Below are 21,816 nucleotides of genomic sequence, written 5' to 3' on the forward strand. Positions count from 1 at the left end.
CAATGGGATACACAACATTTTTAGGCTCCCTTACTAAATAATAAGTTAACATACATGCTAGGAAAGAAGCAGCTTTCTTATGAGTTTCTGAGAAATTATTTCAGACAGTGAGTTAAAACTGATTTTTTAAATCCTGTAGATTACCCTGGCAGCTTGCTACTAAATCACAGGCAATAAAATACTTATTTCAGGGAGCTCAGGAAAAGGCATACTGCATGTCACTAGGATCTGCACTCTGGAGGGACACTACAGTCTGCACTCTCCAGTCAAAGGGGAGGTTTTAATGAGCAATTAAGTGTTATTCAGTGCAGACCTTTTAGTAAAACAGTTCAGAGAAATTCTTGCTACATGCTGCTTTTGGATGCTTTAAAAGTATACAGAGAAGTGCTTTACCTGGGAACTCCATACTTCTTTCAGTGTATAACCTTGTGCTTTATTGTGATTTTAATGCTGTGAGCCAGCATGGTCCCTCTTTGCCCGTGTCTGTCCATGGTGGTTGATGATGAGGATGGATGAGCTGAGCTCATAAGCTTGGTGAGGTTTTTAGCAGCTTGTCTGCAGCCAGCAGAGGGAGCACACACTGCTTCCTCACCAAATTCAGGTTCAGTTAGGTTTTTAAGTTATAATACAGCAGCTTTGGCTTTAGACATAGCCAGAAATAAATTGGGAACTGTCCCTTTTAAGATGGGTCAAGGCTTAGTGGGATATTGACAGCTCCCATGCAGGTTCTCTGGAGCATGGAGATGGAGCAGAACCATGTCAGAAGGTGTAGGGCATAAAATCCCTCCAGTGCCATCAGCACCAAGTTATTCATCTTACCTCCCATCTGCCCAGGGGAACTGACCCAGTGCTTGTGGTTGCACACATAACAATTATTCCTTAGCATCCCTGCACCCCAAAAAGCTGTTGGTGGTGATCATCAGTAGGTCCATCTCTTAATAAAGATGGGCCCTCAGACCCCAAGGCTTTGGTGTCCCTGGCTCACCCCTTTATGGATAGTTTAGTATAGGGTGCTGTAAGGACTCTGCATTGAATCTGCTCAGCAGTAGCAGATCCTCAGCTGCCCAGTACTTCCCATTTCAGGAGTTTTATGGCTATGGCCATCTCTCCACCCTCCTGACCATCCATAGTGTCAGGCTGCAGCTGCTGGTGCCAGTCCAGGTTATCCAGCAGAAAAGAAAACCACAACTGTTCTTCTCTGGAGAGGTATTTGCCTAACGTGGGCCCTGCAGGTCTGACTGCAGTCTGAGCAGTCCCCACAGATGCCTCCTTTCTCCCTGTGCAATCTGCAGCTCCAGGGTCCTGATGGCCAATTTTGACTTCCAGAAGTCACTTTTGGAGGAGGAGTCACATTCTTTCGTGTGCTGGGGCTGAAGCTGTAATTGCACCATGATTTCTGCAGTAACCTTTGGGAAAGCAGAAGCTGGTGCTGCCACAGACTAGACCAGCAGTCCCAGAGATGTGCAGATGGGTTTCCAGGCCTTTCAGCAAATATCTTTAACTATGAAAACACTTAAGATCAGGTCAGGAGAATCATTTCATAAGGTTTAACCCCCTCCCCATAAACTTTTCTTTTTCCTTTTTCTTTTTTTTTTTTTTTAACCTTGTTTTTTTTTTCCTCTCCCTAGTTCCCATGACCAGTAAGATTTATGATTTACAGCCACAAACCACTTACCTGATGAGCACACAGCAGAGGGCATGGGTAGCTCCCCAGGCAGGCTGGACAGTGCATCCACCCAACTTCCAGCAGCTCAGACTCTGCTCATCCTATGGACAGAGGTCCTGTCAGGCAGCTACAAACACATGACTTTGAAAAGCTCAGCAGGCTTTTCTCATGCTCTAGCAGACAAGGAAAGCTGACACTGTGTCTTTACCCTGGTTTTGTCCTTGTGATGATACGGCAAATGCTAAAAATTAGCCATAGGGGGAGTGGGTCAGGAAAAGACTTCAGCATTACCAGTTCAGCTCTCTGGGTCTCTCTGCTTGAGTGGCAGCTTCCTTTCCAGAGCCTGTCTTTCTGGTTTTCTGTGATAATGGGTTAAAAAAATTATTGAAAATGGGCTAAAACAAAGATTTATATGCTGCAAGGTCAATAGGACCTTGAAGCATAATTTTTGGTCAGTGCTGTCTGAAAAAAAGAGCTCTGTTCTGGGGTTCCCTGGAATCGTTAATGCCAAATGTCTCCTTGGAAAGTTCTTTTTTGTTGGGGAAAAATAAGGGCTTTTTCATATATTTAGAACTGGGCTATTACTCTTTAAAATATATATTCTTACAGCCTATTCACTCTAAGACAGGTGTCAAAGGCTGTTTCCAAAAAAAGTAAATTGTAGGCACACTCATTGTCCCAGTTTTAGATATGTCTCTGCTCAGAGGTGCTCAGGGGGAGGCTTCAGAGATTTCTTGCTGTCCTCCTCCAGGCTCAGTCTGTTCTGTAGGGTGGGACTGATTTAACCACATTTGCAGGTGCCTGGGCTATTGTCATTGCTTGTAGGTGATGTCTTCACAGTGCAGAGAAAAACTGGTGCATTTGGGATGGGGACTAGCAAGAAAAGCCTCCAAGAAAAGGTTTTATTCTGGTGAGTCCAGGCAGAGGAGTGTGCACTCACTGCATCCCTGCTGGTAACTGCAGATGGGGAGCAGGCTCAGTGGTCATGGAAGTGTGTGCAATAAAACTGGGGCAGCTCTCCATCTCCAGGGTGAAAATCCAAAGTGATGTCAGAGCCCTGAGGGCACTGGTAAATCTTACTGACCCTGACCAGCCTCACCCAGGGGCTTCACCCAGGTCAGAGCCTGTACTTCAGCTCTGGGCCATCAGTCCCTGCCTGAGCTGCACTGCTGGTCTGCAGCTCAGTTGTGGATGTGCCTGTACCTGGCCGTGGGTCCTGTTGGTCTGTACCCCAACCTCACTGACTTCCCATCCCCTGCCTGATGACTCTGGAACTCCCTGAGAGCAGAAGAGAGGAGCTACATGATTGTCTCTGCCTGTGCTGCTTAGTCTTCAGAGGACATTGTCTTCTGATGAACTAAAGGCTTCAAGTTCTTTTTTTTTCAATTAATTATTAGCATGGTCCAGACTGCTAGAACTAATATTCTGTTGTCTGGCTTGCCTTGCTGGCTCTAATTCTGATTCTGACTCATTGTAGTGTCAGGTGGAGGAGCCTTCTCTCTGAGGTCTGATTTTGAGGATGTAGTGTTTGTTTAAGGTGGTCTGCATAGCACTGAGATTTTTTTCTTCAAACCTCAGCAGTAAATGTTCTGCAGTGCTTCTCCTTGTTTCTGACACTGGATGCCTGACTGATTGCTAATTAGCTTGGTATGGACAGGGACTAAATCAGCAATTGGCAGGAATGGGCCTCGTGGGAAACTAGATGACACATTAGCAGGAAATTATCATATCTGGCTACATTTTTGCTGGCAGTTTGGCAGCAACTGGAGGATTATCCATGGAGGCTGAAAGGAAGTGTAGGAAGCAAAAGGAAGCCTCCTGTCTGTTCAGCTGACCAGAGACCAAGCAGAGGAGAAGTATCTTGGCTTAAACTATAAGGAAACCTAGTGCAGAATCTCCTGCAGAAGTACACTAATATTTACAGGGAATGTCATCCTGGATCTGCTGATGGGGAAGATGAGAGCAGTTCACATTCCAGGTCTGTAATGTCTCATGGGATTTTGGATGTGGGCATCCAGTCCCAGTCTGGGTGACTTTTCTCCCCTGTTTCAGCTGTTGTGCTGTGGTGACAATCTGGGGAACTGCTCCATGTGGATAATTTCTGATTTACATTCTACAGGATGAACATGTGCCAGTGTTGTCCAGCTTCAGGCATCCTAAAATATCACTGAGCTGTAGAAATTACTGGTACAGAGCTTCATCTGTAATACATGTGAACCTTTAGTGATTCTTCGTGGCAGGTGTTTGGAGCAGGACTTGGACTTCAGGAGATGTATCCAAATTTCCATGGGAGAAGCCACAACAGAATGAAGGTGGTTGTTAGGTTATTTATCTGTTTTTGTAATATTTTTTTTTAAATTCTTGTGGCCTAGACAAAAAGCTGTCCTCCTGGAGGTTTTTCTTCTGACTTTTGGCATTGAAAATTCCTGGTGATCCTCACTGTGCATTGCAGAGACCAAAATGTAGATGCATTCACAGAGCATTATCAGTCTCACTCAGAATTTCTCCACATGTCACCAGCACTTGTCTGGAGGTGGTGGCCAAAAGGCCTTTTGTGACTTGCAGGATGGGAACTTGGCTTCCTAATTCCATTACCAAAGACCCCATTTCTTTGGTTGGCAAGGTAAGGAATGTGGCTGGAGATCTGTAGGATTTATGCAAGGCTCAGGTAACCAAGATGTAACAGCTTCTCCCTGTTCAGAGCTCTCAGCATCCCAGGAGAAACCTGGAAAGCCAAAATCAAATTTACACACCCAGGAGGGAAGGGCAGAGCTGCAGGTACAACCCTGCCAGGCTATGGCAATCCAACAGCACTCCTGGATGGATGGATGGACGGGGTGATTCCTGCTGGAGGAGGAATGGGTTGGCCACTGGCAATTAAAGGTGTGGAAGGGAACTACAAAATTTCAGGGATCTGGGCAAAACAATTGTTCCCTGGGGTCGGAGGATCCCGAGTGGCTGCGGGGGACTCGTGAGCTGTTGGGAAGCAGCCCTCCCAGCTCTGGGAGCTGACTGAGTGTCCAGGCACTAGTTCTGAGTGTTCATATCCAGAGTTCTCTCGATCTCCACTCTTCGTGGCAGTGAAGACCCAGGGGAGCCAGTCCAGCAAAAAGCCTCCAGCCTCCATAAACCGCTGTTCCACGCTCCTGCACCGCAGCCCTTCTGCTGTCCCTCCCGCCTCCCAATCCCAGATGTTCCGTGCTCCAAATTCTGGATCCTCAGGAAGCAAGGCCATTACAGGTACCACTGCCTTTCTACCACCAACTTTCTTAACTGCTTAATGTCCAGTCCTGCCCTGGGTTGGCTTTGGACCCTTCCTGGGCTCGGTTTGCTCCATTTGTGATTGTCCCAGCAGCAGCTGAGGGGATTTGAGATGCTTTGGCACTTAAGAAAGGAAAGATTTAGATCATCAGGAGGGTTTTGTAACCTCTTCCAGTGACAAGTTGATTTATTTTGAGCATTGTGCTAACCATGAGGTACAAAAGACCCTGTTTCAAATCCTGGTGTCACAAAAGTGAGGAGAGCTTCCTGACAAGGATTGGCATAGTGGCTTGTCAGGTATGGGGATATTTGGTTGGTTTTCAGCTTTGTTTGGCATTTAATGTTTGTTTCCCCCAAGGTGATAAATTCAGGGCTAGGCCCATGCCAGAGGAAGAGAAGTGGAGTAGGGATGTTCTCACAGTGCTCCACTGCCCACAGGAACCATGGGGAGATAAGCTGGGCATGTTAATGGTACAGAACCATTGCAGAGGTGTTAGAAGACTCAAGTGAATGTTGATCTTCCCATAGTCCCTGTTTCTTCCTTGCACACAAGATCAAACCTTTAGGAAAAAGAAAGGATTGGGAAAAAAAACAACAAACAAAAAAACAACAAAAAAATCCCCATCACAAAGAGCACTGAAAAATAAAAGTAAATATTATGTGAGACATAGCCAAGCAGCAGAGAAGCAGTCTCTTAAATCCATCTCAGTTCAGGACTGGTCAATCAGCTGGTGTTTGAATCCCCTGAAATGTCTGGCATGGGCAGACACCAAGCAGCAGAGGTGGCTGTGGTGGCCCTCCAGACAAACAAGGATGCCTTTTGAGGCAGGAGGTGTTATAACCATTCAGCAACTCAGTATTTTCAATTTTGGAAATATCTTGAACTCGTGGATTTTCCTGTGGTTTTTCCAGACATCCTGGGTAGGCTCTGAGACAGCCCCTCAGTCCTGAACCTTTCAGGGAGGGTGTTCCTAAAGGAGTGCAGATGCCTGGGAAGTGCAGGGGGAGCTGGCACAGAGCTTCTGTAGGTGACACTCTGTGATGAGGACTCAATCTGCAGATGTGGCCACCTGGGCCAGGGGCTTTTAGGGGCTACTTACTGCCTTAAGGAAGAGTAAGATAAGGGTTGGGTTTTTTTGCAGGGGAGGAAGCCATGACCCTTCTGGTTCAGTCAGGACTGGTGTTCATGGGCTCCCTAAGAGCCAATCCAGGTCACCTCAGCCAGAAGGCATTCAAGAAAAATACCTACCTGTTATCCCTTCAATGAATCTGGCCCATTTGCCTCCAAAATGAGGTATTTGACCTTTCTGCTGTATTCAGGGTATGCAATTATGTGGCACAGGAGCATCTTGTCTTGCCTCCTGTCTGTGTGGTTCTGCATCCAGCCTTGACCAGTCACCATTCCTGCTTTTGTTCTCCACCCAGCAGAAAGTGCTTTCAGCAGGAGAGTGGAAGGCAAAGCTCAAAACAACTTTGAAGAAACAAACAGCAATTCTCAGAACTCCAGTGGTAAGTGTGTTTACTCTCTCTCCTGCTCTTGTTTTCCACATCCCTCTGCAGAGCAGGACTCAGGTGTGATGGGTGATTGTTTATACATTCAGGGTACCTTCTACAAGCTCCCAAGCTGCTCATCTTCCTGGGGGGGTGCCCTCTGTTCATTCCTGCCCAGGGTCCTGGGCACCCCAAACCTATAAGAAAGGTGATAGAGGGATCCTGCTCCCAAAGTCCAGGTGCTTTGGCATAGATTTTTCAGTGGGGAGCAGAGATGTTGAGGAAGGGGAATATGGATGGAGGTGAAGCAGTCAGTACTGGTTCTTTGTGCATCAGTGAAGCCCTGGTGCAGCAAAACCCTTTTCAACAAGCAAGAGAAGTTTGAGGGCTATGAGTAGAAGAGCAGTTTGCATACTACAGTGATGCTAAATGTGCCAGTTTATTTACATGTCACTGTCACCTGAGTCCAGCTGTTCGTGAGTTTCCTCACAGCATGCTCAATATGTAGATTTATCAAAATACATTTGCTAGAATGAATTAAAACTTACTCCACTTCTAGAGTTGCCTTTGAGTTTTAAGTCCAAGTGGTAGTAATTAAACATAACCAGTTTTGTTTAGATGCACCATTTATAGAGTGTTCTTCACAAGATTTTTATCCTGCCAGTGTATCCCCTGCCTTCAAGTGGGACACTGCCATTCTCTTATGCTCCCTAAAGGGAGAATAACAGGGAGACCAGATAAATATTATTTCAGCATCTTGATGCAGAGATAAATAAGATGCCAGCAGAACAGGCTGGCCTCCATCCATTCCCCAGTCCAGGGTACCAAAACATGTGGTGTTTGCAATGTCAGTGGGTGGGAACAGACAGGCAAGGGAGGGGATTTCTTCCTGGTGCAGGTTACACAGCATCTGTTGGGGTTTTTTTGTCTGCCTCTGAAGCAAATAAGGTGCTTTCTGGAACCATGTTGAAAAGGTATGAACTGGTATTGAAAAACCCACATGCAGCAGCAGAGTGAGTGAGAGTGAATGGGTCAGAAGTTGTTTGTTACTAAAATACTGTGTGTTATGTTTTGGGAAACAATTCTGTACTAATCCAAGCCTTCACCACAATTGCAGCTGTTCATTCGGGGACAGAAAAACCTAAAGAAAAGAGGTGTAAGCAGAACCAAGGTGAGCTTGTCTCTGTGTTTCAGGCCCTCCTACTCTTTACTCCTGTTCCACTTGGGCAGCAGCAGCAGCAGCCTGGAGTCCTTAGGGGCTGGCCGAGGCTGGCTGCAGTCAGCCCAACCAGGCTGTTAGAAATGACACAAAACAGAGCAGTTCACTGACTGCCAAGAGCTCCTAGCCTGACTTGCTGCTCTGAATGTGGCCACTTGCCTCCCAGCAGGTCTGCTCCTCATGTCTCATCCTCTGTGGGTACTACGAGTGGTTTATCTGAGGGGTTTCAAAGCCTCCAAGTGCATGTCTTAAAATGCCAGTGTACCATTTGGGTTCCTGACTCCTCTGGGGCCTTTTGAAAGCAGCAGCCTTAGATTGTTCCTTTTTTATTCCTGTCAAGCCCTGAATAGCTGACAGAGGAGTGGCAGAATTCTCTTCCTTCATATCAAACAGCTCCTTGTAAAGCCAAGAGAGCTGCAGGAGGGGAGATGAACCTCTAGCATGGGAGGGGTCCAGGAACCAACCACAAGAAGCAGACAAAAAGAGTGGTTGTACTGAACAGTCCAAGACTTTAGTTCTGTCTGAACTGCTCTGAAATCCTGACCCCCTGTTACTGTGACACATCTCACAGATTCCTCCTGCCATCTCTTTGTACCAGCTCACGTTACACTCATCCTCCTGAGTCTGTTTCCATCTGAACTGTGGCATTGAAAGCACATGAGTGAAGTCTCACAGCAGAAACAAAAACAAGGCTGAATTTTTACAAATTGAGTAGTGAATTTCCTATGATTTGCTTGTTGTACTTCATTGAGAGAAGTGTTTCTGTCTGCACCACATGTATGGTCAGTTTATTTTAGTGGCATGGTCCAGGGCCTTACAGGCTGCAGAAGAGGTGCCAGGGGCTCACCTAAACTTCTGTTTTACGCAGGACACCTGAGGAACTTGTGAGCTGCTCAGGACTGATTTGAGGGGAGTTGGGCTCTGGCTGGAAGCAGTTCTTTTCTGATTCTGGGCAGCTTCTCAGGGCCAGAATGGTTCATGAGAATGTATAAACTTCTTCCCTTTTCCCTCTTCCCTTGTCTATCCCACATTCTCTTTTCTTCCTCAGCTTTCCCCTCTTGACTTCGTCTTTGTGCAGCTTCCTGTGTGTCCCATTCAGTGATCTTCTCCAGCTCTTGCACCAAGCTATTTCTTCTCTTATTTCTTCTTATTCTCAGAAGTCAGTGTAAATGTTCCCATTGACAGCAGCCTGAGTGAGCATCACCACGTCACACTGGAGGTGCTGGGAATGATTAAAGAGCCATGGAAAGCTCTGCAGGTGTCTGTGTGCCTGGGTGTCTGAGCAGACCTCTCAGGAACTTCCTTTTTAAAGAGCTGACTGTCTCTGCCCCCCATTTTCCTTCCTTCCATGGCTGTGTTTCAGTGGGTGGGACAAACCCCGTGTGGCTCAGTGTTCCCAAGGTGTGATACGGACTCTTGGGACTCATCCTGGCATTGTTGGCTTATCCTTGCTTTGTGCTCCAGCCAGCAGATTTCACACAGGCAGGGAAGCAGCTGGTGATAATGTGGTTGAGAATGACAGAAGGACAGAAACTTCCGTCCTCCCCTCTCCCATCTGCTGCTTATCACCAAACTCCTGCTGCTGTCAGGAGCAGTTGCCAGGTTTGGGAGGTAAATGGAGGTGCCAGTTGAGCATCCTCAGAGCTGTGTGGTTTGGCCTTGTTAAATGCTTCATTCCCTGCACCACCTGCTCTGGGTGGATGTGGGGTTTGTGTCTCAGTAATAGTGACAGCAAACAGAGCAGCAGGATTTTTTTAGGCCACCCAGCTGGGTGCATTATGCTCTTTCCTTGTGTCCCCATCCCAATGTGCAGTGCCACATTTATGTCTGGAATGAGGGTTTACAGCATGACCCAGCCTTGAGCTTTGGACTCTCTGAGTGACCTGTTAGTAAAAGGAAGAAATTTGTGGTTATGTCATCTGTAGGCCCAGAGGGTTAAAGGAGAAATTGGGAGACTTGAAGAAGGAAAGAAAATAGTAAAAAGGGAAAAAAAAATTTCTTTAGTTTCACACCTGGAAATACAGCCATCAAAAGAAAAAAAAACTAGCTGAAATTGACAGTAGTTATTGATGTCTAAACTTCTTAGATGTTATGAATGTGAAAGACAACACTTAAAATTATGTGGGAATTGGGAAGTATTTTTAACTCCAAGGTTGATTTAAGCTGTATAAATATGTCTCAATTTCACCTGCTGGATTAGATAACTATTACTGTCATAAGTTCCAGTGGAACAAATTTTGGCATTTAGGGGTTTTAAAATGTCAGGGCTTTTCATTCATATTTACACAGGGAAGCTTTTCTTTCCAGCAGTGTTGATATCAGACTGGTAGAGAGGCAAGGGAAATAGGTTTTTTTTTTTAATCAGTTCATGCCAAGCTGAGGTGAGATTGAGACCAAGAAAATTAATTTCCTCCTTTTGATTCAGAAGTAAAAATTTCTGGATAAGACTGAGAAGTGCCAGTTCTCAAAATTTAAAGGACTGAAGAATGAACTCTAAACAGGCACTTGGTGGCATTTTAGAAATTACAGCCTTGGCATTTCCTGATCTTTCATGCTGTGGTACTTTTTAGGGAATCACTTCTATATGCAAAACTTTTTTCAGTAGTGCATTTTATTTTCCTGTGTATGTAACACAATTAAAGTCATTATATTCAGCTGGTGAAAATGTATATAGCAGCATCCTACAGTGTCTTATGGATCCAAATTCCCATCCAGTTGTAGCATAAAACTTTTTCAAGTAGAAGGATAATTAGAAATGTCTCATTTGCTACTTGCTACACAAGCCCAGTATTTTTATTGCATGTTCAGCAGGGTGGTCTCTCAGACAGAAGTGGGTAGTGTGTTTTTCTTGCCTCACAACTGAGCAGAACTTTTAGTTTTATGGAAAGCAGTAAAAAGGCAGAGTGCAAATCAGCATTAAACTGTAGATCTCTTCTGAAGCTTTTTTGTTGGTGGAGATGGAAGCAGGCAGGATGTCTGCTTGAGTTCTTGTGCAACTTGTGTTGCAGGAACAGGAGTTCAGTTCCTACTTTTGCCTTTCTGATCCCAGGTCCCGTCGTGCACCTGAGCAGAAGGACAGACTGAGCCACCCAGCAGTGGCTGCTGCCAAACTTCTGGGATGAAACAAACTGCATCAATAACTCTGTGATTTTGTTCTGTTGAGGCTTTTCATCATTATTGTGTGTTTATGATTCTTGAGGGAATGGGTGGTCTTGCTACAGAGTAAGAATGTTCAGGTCCTCAAGCTGCCAGCTAGTCCAGAAAGGCTGTTTGGCACTGGAGGTGTAGGTGGTCATGGTGCATGTACTGGAGGAGTCCAGTGGGTGTTACAAATGCTGGGATCTTCCTCCTTTGCCCTTGGTGTCCACAAGTCCTCTTAAACTCTTTTTCTGTAGTCCAGTGATCATAAGGGAGATGCCACGAGAAACTTAGCAAGACACCGAGAGAGAAAATTCCTTGCTGGCCATGGCATAATTTGCAGTAAAGGGAAACACCCATCCTGGCACATTTAAATCTGCAAGTGCAGCATCAGGATGTGGATCTGTGAGCAGCCAGGCAGAGCTGTGTAGCATGCAGTGAGGTCTCTTCCAATCTCAATATTTAAATCTCTTTCCTTTTTTGCAGAAGCCGCAAGTCCCCTGATTTCAAATCCCTTCCCGCTTTTACAAAGTAAGTGTGACAGATGTCTGTGGTGCTCAGAGGCAGGGACTGCCACCCTGCAGCCATGCTGGCCTGCCCTCTTAGCATTTTTTATGAATAAATGTTTTTTTCATACGAGTCCAGGTGTCAGAAACAAAATGCCTGACTGCTGTGGCTCTGGTTGCAGATTTAAATGAAATCCTTCAGGCTGTTCCTGTGCGCTGTGTGGCTGCCAGGCCACTGGGACACACAGCCTTCTGGGTGTGAAATATGCCACTGATGTGTGTTCTGAGAGACTAAGGTTGAAGACTGAAAATAAACCCACGTTTAAATTCCAGTTATGCAGAGGAAAGCTTGTCTTCACAGCTCAGCTCCCTGAACACCTTTGCAGAGCTAATTCCCTCGGGCCTGAGAGCCCAGGACATGGTGGGGAGTGAGCCAGAGGGGAAGGAGAGCAGGTCTGGGATAGGCAGGGGCAGGTGGTCCCTGCTGGAGATGCTGCCCCATGTGGGGTGGTTTCAGCAGGCAGGTCTTTGGCCTTCACCTTCCAGAGGGTTTGGTTACTCCTTGGATTGCATCTGGATTTTAGGGGTGATGGTGTGTGCTCCAGCCTCGGAATCCAGGAGTGCTGTCCCTTGGTGTGGGACAGTCCCAAGTCTGAGCCATGGCTATGGAGGCAGGGGATGCTTGTTCTTTCTCCACTTATAAATCTGAGAAAGAACTGAGAGCTTTACTCAGAAAATCAGAGCTCGCACTGGAAGAAAAACCAGATCACTACCAACAAATGTAACAACTGTGCTGCATTCAGAACTCCCCTTTTTAAAGCATGGCACCTCGTTATGTAGCACCTCGTTTGTTGTCTGAGCTGGGTGGAAGTGAGAAGTCCTGTCTTCATGAAGCTTCCAATTTATTTTGGTGTGTGCTGGTGTTTTTCTCAGAGACAGCTGCTGAGTCAAATGCTTTGTTTCATCTCTGTGTCAGAGAGCTGGGAAGTGCAGTTCCACTGCTATTAAAGCTAAAGCCAATGGAAACGTTGGGCAGAAAATGCTGTGAAGTTTCCCTTGCAGCTCTGCATTTGTTTTGCATCAAAATGTGGACAGCAGTGTTGAAATGTGGGTCCTTTCTGCTGAGGAGAGAGCTGTCTGGGGCTGCTCCCTGTGCTGCCATCAGCCCTGCAGCTTGGCTGCTGGGTTCACTTCTGCACAAGCAGCTCAGGGAGGTTTCTTTCTGTTGAAACTTTCTGTTAATAGCTCACAACTCATGTTCACTCCTGGCCTCAAACCAGGCTCTGCTATTTTCTCTGGCTTAGATGTGGCAACGAGAGTTAACGTGGGAATTAGAGTGATTTATTTAACCTTAACACAAATACTGGTTTTTCTCTCTGTCTTGGCTATTGCAGCCTGCTGCCTTTCTCTGGAGCCTTGTTCACTGGGTATATATAAAGCACTAATAAAAACGTCCAGTAATAGCCCTGGGGAAAGATGTTTTAAATTGGGCAACCAACTGTGAGCATTAGTTCTCTGTGGCTCAAGAGACTGAAGAGGCTTCAGTGGCTGCTGGTGCTTTAGGTTTCTCTAAAGGTGTTTTCAGGGAGCACCTGGGCAACCACTAAGGGTGACCAAGAGTGTGTCTTGTTCAGAGAGAGACCTGGCTCACACAGCACATTCTTCTTTCCTGGGAAAACGTGGTTTGGGGGAGAAATAGTGCTTTGTGCTCAGCAGCCAACACCCAGTGCACCACAGAATAATCTCTCTCCTTTTTGAGGTGTAAAGTTCCTCAGTCCTTGATAGGGGACTGCAGTGCCATTGCTTGGGGATGCTGCAGTGCTCGAGTTTCAGGCTGAGCTTGCAAGAGGCTGCTGGTAATGCCCTTGGATGTGTTTGCTGTTCCAGCAGCACTGTGTGCTTGCACTGGGGTTGTGTGTGCTCCCTGCTCTGCAATCCCTCTACACTGTGGGAAAACTCTGGAATGAGAGTCGGATTCCACTGAGATCAGCTGGCTGTAGAGCAGCCCTTTTCTGCTGGCAAACAGGACATGTTCAGAATTATTTCCTCCTCCTTCCAAACTGTTAAATATTTTGCCTCTGAGGAGCTGTGCAGGAGCAGGGGCAGGGGCAGGGTCCTGGCTGAGCACAGCACCATGCTCAGGTTGCTGGCAGCAGGGTAGCTCTGCCCTGCACTGATGCCATCTCCCAGCACTGGGATCTCTGTGCCACCAGCTCTGAGCAGGAGGGGACAGGGGACAGGCAGTGAGGAAGGAGGGGTTGGAGGAAGGGGGAGGTGATGGTAGTGGGTGGACAGAATTCCCAGCACCTGGCACTGCTCCTGGCCCTTACTGAGAGAACCCAGAAGAGAGTGGTCAGGAGTGAAGGGAAATCAAGTAAGGGGAGGGCTAGAAGAAAGACAAGACAGCTTTATGGTTATAAAACAGCTGAGAATGTAACAGGAGGAAGGTAGGCAGCTCAGAGAGACAAAATAAACTGAGCAGGAAATGTGAGGATGCAGTGGAACAGGAGAGGAAAATGCCTGTGAGAGGTTGTGCTGCTTGGAGAGTGCTGCACGGATGTGAGGGATTTGCTTCCCAGTGAGGAAGGAGCCCTGGAATGGGACCCAGGGGAAAAACTGTCCTGGTGGCTACTTTTGGGGGGGCTGTGGAGGTTGTGTTCTTGTCTGAGAGCAGAGAACCGTCCTTGAGGTGCAGCAGTGAAGGATGGATTGCTGTGCCACCCCTTCCTGCAGGCAGTGACAGCAGGAGGGAATCCATGTCCCTGTGTGTGTTCAAATGGCACAGGGTGACTGAAACCATGGGGTGACACCTCTGAATTCCAGACTTCCTGAAGCACCAGAGATACTCTGTTCTCCCAACTCTGTTGTAGGGGAAGGGGCTCCAGCAAAGCAATGGGGAAGAGAACAGAGGTAAGCTTTGTGTCAGCTGCTCTGGCTGCAGCACCAGAGCTCTTCTGACCCTGCCAAGAACCTGTCAGCAGCATTCAGCAGGCTCTTTTGAAGTGTGACTTCTTGCATTAGAGGAATCAAATGTTAATTTTGACACTTGAAGGTGGAGTCAAGCCCTTATTTAGAGACATTTCCATCTGAGTAGTCTTGGTTCCATAAGGAGCATAGGTGCATCTGTAACACAAGTCAGCTCAACAAAATATATATATTAAAGAGGGATGGTTTGCACAAATGTGGGGTCTTCTCCTCTCTGATAATTGCAGGAGTCTAAAAAATTAGAATACATTGTACCTCTTGTGGCATTTTACCACAACTGACTATTTCTCTACTGATGATTTTGACAGTAACAGCCAGTCCATGGTCATTCTTCCAGTCTTTAAATTGCTACCTGTGCCAACATCTCCCCTCATCTTCACAAGATGATGTATTTGTATACAGCATTTCCAGACTTCCTCAGTACAGCAAACCACAGGAGTAGCAGCTCAAGAGAATAAATACATTGAAATGAAGTACTGAGCACGACTCCTCTAGGTGGAGCTGGCTCCATCCTTTCAGAGGTCTGTAGGTTCTGCAGGAAGGGCCCAGCAGGAGGTTTAACCTGGCATACAAGTACAGTTTACACAAACCATTTATGGCCTCTTATGGTTTCCCTTGCTTCCTGTAGCCATCTGGTAAATTCTGAGTTTTGCTACCTGAGATAGACATCTGACAGATTATTGCCAAGTCAGGCTTGTGCTTTCCTGTATTTTGGTTCTTCCATCCTAGGTGCTGGTGCTTTTATTTATGTGCAATAGATTTCTTTAGGTTCATTGATGCAGAGTATTTGTCCCTGTGACTGCAGACACAGATTCCTGGTATACAGTAGCAATGAACCCTCCTCTTTGTGTGCCAGGCATTTATGTGCACGTGTGTTTATAGACCAAATGCCTGCATTTGTCCATTCTGTTAAAAAACAAAATGCCACAGCATGAGTGGTGGCAGTGTGCTGGTATGATCCAGAGGTATAGAAGCAAACTGCAATACCAGCTGTTTCAGCCACTCTTAGTTTGCTACTACATCAGTGAAGTGATCCTCTCAGCTAATACTGCTTAAAAGAGCAACTGCAAATATTTGCTATTAGGTAATTCAATGGAAAGGATGCACTTTCAGCAGAAGAGAACTTTATGTATCCTTCAGCTCATGAGGGAGCTCTGCACCCAGCTCTTTCCTGACTCCAGCTCATCCACATTATTCTGGCAACACGGCTCTCCTGCTCTGCTCTCGGCCTTCTGGCACAGCTCTGATTTCTGGGCTTCTTCCCCTCCACCTCTGCTTCACCCCAGTCACTTGCTGCCACTCAGCACAGTGGCACTCACAGGCTTGCTCCACTTATTGACAGCCACAGAAGAACCAAGCTGAGTTCCCCCATCCCTCCAATTCTGAGCAGTGGGATTTTTCACACCCCGCTGCTTCTTGTCTTGCAGCAGTGACCGGAATGTGACAGAACTGGATGTAAAATTTAACTCACCATGCTTTGCTTTCAGGCTTAGACAGAAGAAAGATATGCTTAAACCAGCCTGCAGCAGGAGTGAGCTAGGAAAGCCTGGTCAGTGTGTAGCCTCTCAATGTGCTCATTCCCAAGACCCCACACAAACACACGGGCAGCTGCTTCGCTCTAGTGCACGAGCTGTCCCTCTGCCAGCCCTGGCCTTCTTGTGGCAGTAAAGTGAAACACATTGATAAATTCCTGACCCCCAGCCCGGGAAGCAGTGCTGTGTCCCAGCTCTTTCCCAAATCACAGCCCGAGCCCTCTGGGTTCATCCTAAGGAGCTGCTGTGTCCTGCACACGTGGGCTGAGGTGACAAGGAGCAGGCCCTAAGGCGCTGCCCTGCTACTGTAGAAGCTGAAGTATGCACGTGTGCTGCTTCCCTGCATACTCTGTGTAATTCTTCTGAACTGATTTCTCCCAAACAGAGCCTTACACCTGTGGAGCTTGTGGAATCCAGTTCCAGTTTTATAACAATCTCCTGGAGCACATGCAGTCCCACGCAGGTAAGCTGGGTGCTTCGACTCGCTTCAAGCGGAGAATTCAGTTCTGCTCTGCTGGCTGGTGCTGAGCCCTCGTGTGTCAGTGGAGCTTTCTGTGCTCACAGTTCCCAAAGCCCCAGTGATTTCACCCACAGTTAAAAAGATGCTCAAAGGCTGAAGCACAAAATAGTGTGTGCAACACTGCAAGGCTCAGAGTATGTAATAAATATTGCTCCTTTTCCTAGGTAGAGAACCGAGCTAGCACAGAGCACATCAGGCTGCTCATTCCCTTCATCCTAAGGGATATCCTGCATCCTAAGGGATATCCTATATCCTAAGGTCTGGGGAATGCTCATGGTGTAGGCATTAATGACTCACTCCTACAGCTGATTGAATCCCTCCTCCTGCATAAAGTGTAGTTCTTGTTGAAGCAAAGGAAGCAAAAATTCTTGCAGGGCAGCAGAGCCTTTGCCTACACAAGTCCTTTTCCATGCTTGTGTCTTCTGGAGTTCTGTGAAGGACTGAAGTGTATTCCCAGAAGAAGAATTTGTCATTTCATCAGTTGTGTTCATTTCCTTCTCAGCTATCTACAAAAGAAAATTCTGAGGAGTAGTTCCACTACATAGTTTCTAAGCCACCTTTTTTGTTTTCTGACATCTCTCAGACAGTGTTCACAATATTCAAAAATGTAGAAATAGTTTGGGTTTTTTTTATATTGGCAAACATTTTTGTGGGTTTTTTTCTTCTCATATGAAAGCTCAAGTGAATTAACACAGGTTTGCAAATTAATTCACCTCAACAGACCTGTGTTCTCCACAGAGATGTATGCACAGTGCTTATATTTGCCCTCACATTACAGATAATCCCTGAGTGGAGTGGCACGGGAGGACAAATGCCTTGAGGAAAAACATATTTTCCATTCTATTACAGTAATTCTCATCAAAATCTTTATCTTGTTCTCTGTTTTAGTTTTAGTCCTTACTTTAATTAGTGTCCCTTGAGTTCATCCATGTGGTTCCTTGGTTCCAGTTCAGTTCTCATGGGTGAAACTTCATGCAGGCTTTGTGTGTTGTTATCTTTGTAATGTCATGAACAGACACCTAGGGCTATTTGTTATAAAATGGTGAGGTTTGTGGATATTGTTTTCTGCTGAAGCATAAGCTGCTTCATGTGGAATCATTGGACTTAATGGTTCCCCAGGAGCAGTGGAGCTGGGCTTAGAGCAGTGGTTGCCATCACTCCATGGTGCTGGGCTCTGTTCCTGCTGGTTCTCCATGGCAGTTCCTGCTTGATTCCAAGCTGCATCGTGACCCTCCTGATCCTTGTTCTGGTCTCTGGCACTGGAATGCAGTATTTTGAGTTGTAGCTCTTGATGACATCGAGTAAAGAAGCTGCAAAGAAAGAACCAAGGCTAAGGACAAAAGGGAGAATGGCAATTCACTGGCAGGCTGTGAGCTGTTAAATGTTTTAAGTCAGTGCTGTCTGCAGCTTCTTCCTTCTCTCTTCTTCTCAAGTGACTTCTTAGTGTGTTCACTTGGGTTCCTTTGGACACAGAACAGGACTGGAGGAAGCAGGCATGATCTGACTCATGTAATGTCAGCAGAGATCCCTTCTCTCCAACTCAATTACTCCTGTCAAACTGTATTTTCTCATCTCTTCATGCTCTGTTTGTAAGTCACTGCCTTCTGCTTGGCTGCTTCCCACCCACTGTCTCACCCCTCCATTGCAGCAAGCTTGTCTGGGTCTTCTTTCAGTGCTTTCTCCAGGTGTCACCAAGGCTGTCACCTGCTGTGGCAGCTCTGTGCATGGTGCTCATGCCTTCTCCTCTGCAGGGAGCAGCAGTCTTCCCTCCAGATTTGTGCAGCCTGGGGTGAGCAGCGTGGTGTTTGCTGCTGTGGGATGAAGGCAAAACAAAATGAAGCTGTAGCCAGTGTGATGGGTGTCCAGCCCAGGGAGGAGAGCACCTGTGGGGGTCACACAGGACTTGCAGGTACTCTTGTCACAGTTTGCTGCCTTCCAGCCTGTCAGAGCACATGGATTTCTGCATTCAAGGAATAGCAGCAGCACATCTCTGGTATGTGGGGGTGCAGAGACCATGCAGCAGTCAGTGGGACTGGTGACACAGAACCCATGTACTGGGGACATTTTTAGTAGCCCTTTATACCAGTGGATATGCCTGGCTCAAGGAATGGCTCATTATGGGAATGCAGAGATTTAAGAATACTGGATATTAGGAAAAAAGTCTTGACTGAAAGAGTGGTGAAGCAGTGGACAGGTTGCCCAGGGAGGTGGTGGAGTCACCATCCCTGGGGGTATTAAAAAAATGGGTAGACATGGCACTGTGATTTAGTGGCTAAGGTGGTTGGACTCAGTGATCTTGAAGGTCCTTTCTAACCATGAGGATTGTTCTAAGAAGCTCACATGGATATAAATACTCCCTCAGGTTGTGTGTTCCAGAGTCCAGTTCCAGTTTGGTTTGTCATGTCTGATGGAAAGGGATAACCTCTTCCAACAGAAGGTGATGCATCCCCTGAGCACCCCTCACAAATGACTGAAGGCAGAGAGCATCCTGCTGGGCCTCCAGGAGCAGGGACATACTGACTCTTGAGTCATTCAGAAAGCTGAGGCTGGAGGCTGGCAGGTAATCAGGAGAGATTATAAGCAACAATTATAAAGCAACTACACAATGAGAAGAAGCAATTAGAATGTAAATTTGAGGCTGAAAGGCAGAAATAGAGCAGCAGAACACCAGGCAAAGGAATTTGTTCTGTAATTACACTGTACAATATATAGCTTTGACTCCCTTTAGAGTACTTTGTTAAGGTTGAGTGCTACTGTATAATGCCCTTCCCACAATCTAGAGCTAAAAAAATAACAGGACAACTAGGCTCAACCTGGATTAAAGGATTGGAGGCATGAAGAGAAGTTAAAGAACCATGATCTGTGGTGGTTCAAAGACTGCCTTCAAAGATAAGGAAGATGAGGCTGAAATGCACAAATCTCAGTAATGCCATATTGAATGCCAGCAGATACTTGTACTTAGTGAATGCCCTATTACTATGAAATATATAAAAGAGTTGGGGGTATGAAATACAGAGGGTTTCTCTAACCTCGTGAAGATGAGAGAGGTCTGAACCATGAACACAGTTAGTAGGCAATATTCAGCATTTTCCTTTGGCTGCCCACAGATGTTTGGAGTTGAGAACAGTGGTGGCATTAACTCAAGAGCAATTGGTCTGGGCAAATGCTGAGGGAAAAGTGTTTTTTCATGTCTGATCACTGGCATCTGCTGGAGCACCTCCTGCTCTTCATGTCACTTCCAGACCTGCTAAAGTCCCATCTTGTGCTGCAATCCTGGGCATGGCAGCACTCCCCAGGTACCAACCATGGCCATGGAATTCCCTGGGCACATGGAGTCCTTGTAGCAGTCCCAGTGTCTGCTTTGCTCCAGTCAGATCCTGGATTGCTCTTAGTTGTTGATCCAGGCTGTGACCAGTGCAGTGTCCAGACCTCATGACAACTCTGCAGTCTGTGGCTGTTCGTCAGCAAGGTTTGTGAAAGCCCCAGCAGTTACCATGCAGAACTGCTCCAATTTGAGAGGACTTGGCTGATAAAGAAGAGGGCACTGGAGTTCCCTCACATCACTGCTTGTCTTTAGATCCTTGCTGGTCTCCCTCCTCTCCCAGCTCATTGCTATGCAAGGAGAACAACTTCACCTTTCTGTCTGTCCTGGTGGGCAGCCCACGCCTCTGCCCAGCACCAGCTCAGCCTGGGCTGGAGAGCAAAGTGCCTGCGTGGGCCTTAATAAGGCATCCCTCTCCTTTGTGCTCTGCTGTCTGGAGCACAGGGTTAGGGTTCATTTCTGTGCATGCCTGGGCTGTAGATATTGTCACCTGAGCGGGTCAGCTTGGGCTCTCACTGGAGAAGAAGTCGTTGAGTCCTGGTGAGTTCAGAGCAGGATGGATCTTACAGGACAAGAGGTGTCTGGTTCTGCCTGGGTGACAGAATCTCACTTCTTAAGCCTGTTTTGCACCACTGACTGTAAAAAGAGCCCCCAGGGACCACTTCAAAACAAGGTGTGAGTATCAGAGACATCCAAATGAGGTGAGACGAGTCTGGCTGGGATGAGTAGGGGACTTGTTTTGTTGTCTTTGTTTTTAATTCCATCCTTCTCTTCAGCCTGCTCATCAGTCTCTCCATCTTTCCCCTGCTCTTCCACCTCTCTTCATTGTGCACTTTACTGTTGCTTCACAGCCTATTTCAGAGCTCAGCTTTACAGCATTCTAGGAACTAGAAAATCCTCTCCAGAGGGTCGGGAGAAGTTCTTGGGGCACATGAGGGGAAAGAACATGGGTATGATACAGAATTAACTGAGCTTGAGTGCATTTCCTTCAGCAGTCCCATCACACTGGCAGCCAAAGTGTTCAGCCCAATTACCTGAGCATGAACACAAAGAGCCCTGAGCAGCTGGTAGCTTTGCAGCCATAGGGAGGGACAGGCATTGGTTACACTTCAGAAACTTGGGATTTACTCTTCTGTTTCCAGTCTCAGGCAGCAGGGAGCAGCCCCAGAGAAGACTGTCCCTCTGCAGTGGGAGGAAAGCAGATTGAAAGATTGTAGGAAGATCCTTAGATACAGAGGAGTTGAGCAGAGCCTGAAAAAGCCAAACTACTTCACAATATAGAGACACCTTTCAGACCTGTGGTGCAGAAAGAGGCAGGAAAGCAAAAGAAGGATAAATACTGTTAAACCTGCTTTCATTTCCAAAGCAAGTGGATTGCACAAGTCAGCAGCACAAGGAACAGCTGTTCTTCCTGGTGTGCAGCATCAGTTGATCAGGAGACACTTCTCAAGGTGTGTACCAGTGTCACTGATGCACAGAAAAAGCTACTGTCCCATTTCAGCCACGTTCTGGGAGGTGATAGGTTGCAAAGACAAAGACAATTTTTAAGGAAACCTGCTCTGGTGGAAGGTGTCACTGCCCATGCAGGGGGGTTGGAACTAGATGATCTTTAGGGTCCTTTCCAACCCATTCTGTGGTCTCACTGAAAACTTCCTAGAGCTACAGAGAATGGAGTGGCCTGGGGCCACCTGAGTTAAGGGAGCTATAAGTAAATCCTGAGCAGATGGGTATTGTTTCCCCTTCTGTGTGCTTTAAGGATTTTTATCTTGTGCTTCTAACACCTCCCTGTCTACTTGCCCCACAGCTGACAACGAGAACAATATTGCCTCTAGCCAGCCCAGATCACCTCTAGCTGTTGTTGAAGAGAAGTGGAAACCACAGCTCCAAAGAAACAATGCCAACAACAGTACGTAGCAGTGTTTGCCCTCCCATCCCATCCTCACCTGTCTGCTTTCAACAAGTGACTCTCAGAGAGGGTGCAGCACTGCACAAGGTCCTTGTCCTCACCTAACTGCACCTGATTTCGTCCCTAATTCATGTACTGGCCTGCAGAGCAGAGCTCTCGTTCCTGTTTCAGAGCTACTCATGCAAAAAGTGCTGGGAACTCAAGGAGGCAGTAGGAAAGTTTTGTTAGGAAGATGTCTTTGGGAACTCCTGGGAAAAGAAAACTTCTGAT

General features: G+C 46.7%; 1 protein-coding gene across 17 annotated transcripts in view; it reads left to right on the forward strand.

The window, feature by feature from the left end:
• Nucleotides 1-21,816, forward strand: part of ZNF618 (zinc finger protein 618) — a 125,848-nt gene that overhangs the window by 93,896 nt on the left and 10,136 nt on the right. For 4 of the 17 annotated variants that reach the window (XM_071766376.1, XM_071766388.1, XM_071766379.1 and 1 more), the window contains 6 exons: nucleotides 4,718-4,906; nucleotides 6,353-6,436; nucleotides 7,536-7,589; nucleotides 11,262-11,306; nucleotides 16,184-16,261; nucleotides 21,445-21,546. In XM_071766376.1, coding sequence (XP_071622477.1) covers nucleotides 4,718-4,906; nucleotides 6,353-6,436; nucleotides 7,536-7,589; nucleotides 11,262-11,306; nucleotides 16,184-16,261; nucleotides 21,445-21,546 — 552 coding nt within the window. The remainder of the gene's footprint in view (nucleotides 1-4,717; nucleotides 4,907-6,352; nucleotides 6,437-7,535; nucleotides 7,590-11,261; nucleotides 11,307-16,183; nucleotides 16,262-21,444; nucleotides 21,547-21,816) is intronic. The other 13 variants (XM_071766382.1, XM_071766384.1, XM_071766390.1 and 10 more) reach the window with 11 other exon arrangements.

Source organism: Heliangelus exortis, chromosome 22 (assembly GCF_036169615.1).
Source record: "Heliangelus exortis chromosome 22, bHelExo1.hap1, whole genome shotgun sequence".
In the NCBI taxonomy this organism is placed as follows: domain Eukaryota; kingdom Metazoa; phylum Chordata; class Aves; order Apodiformes; family Trochilidae; genus Heliangelus; species Heliangelus exortis.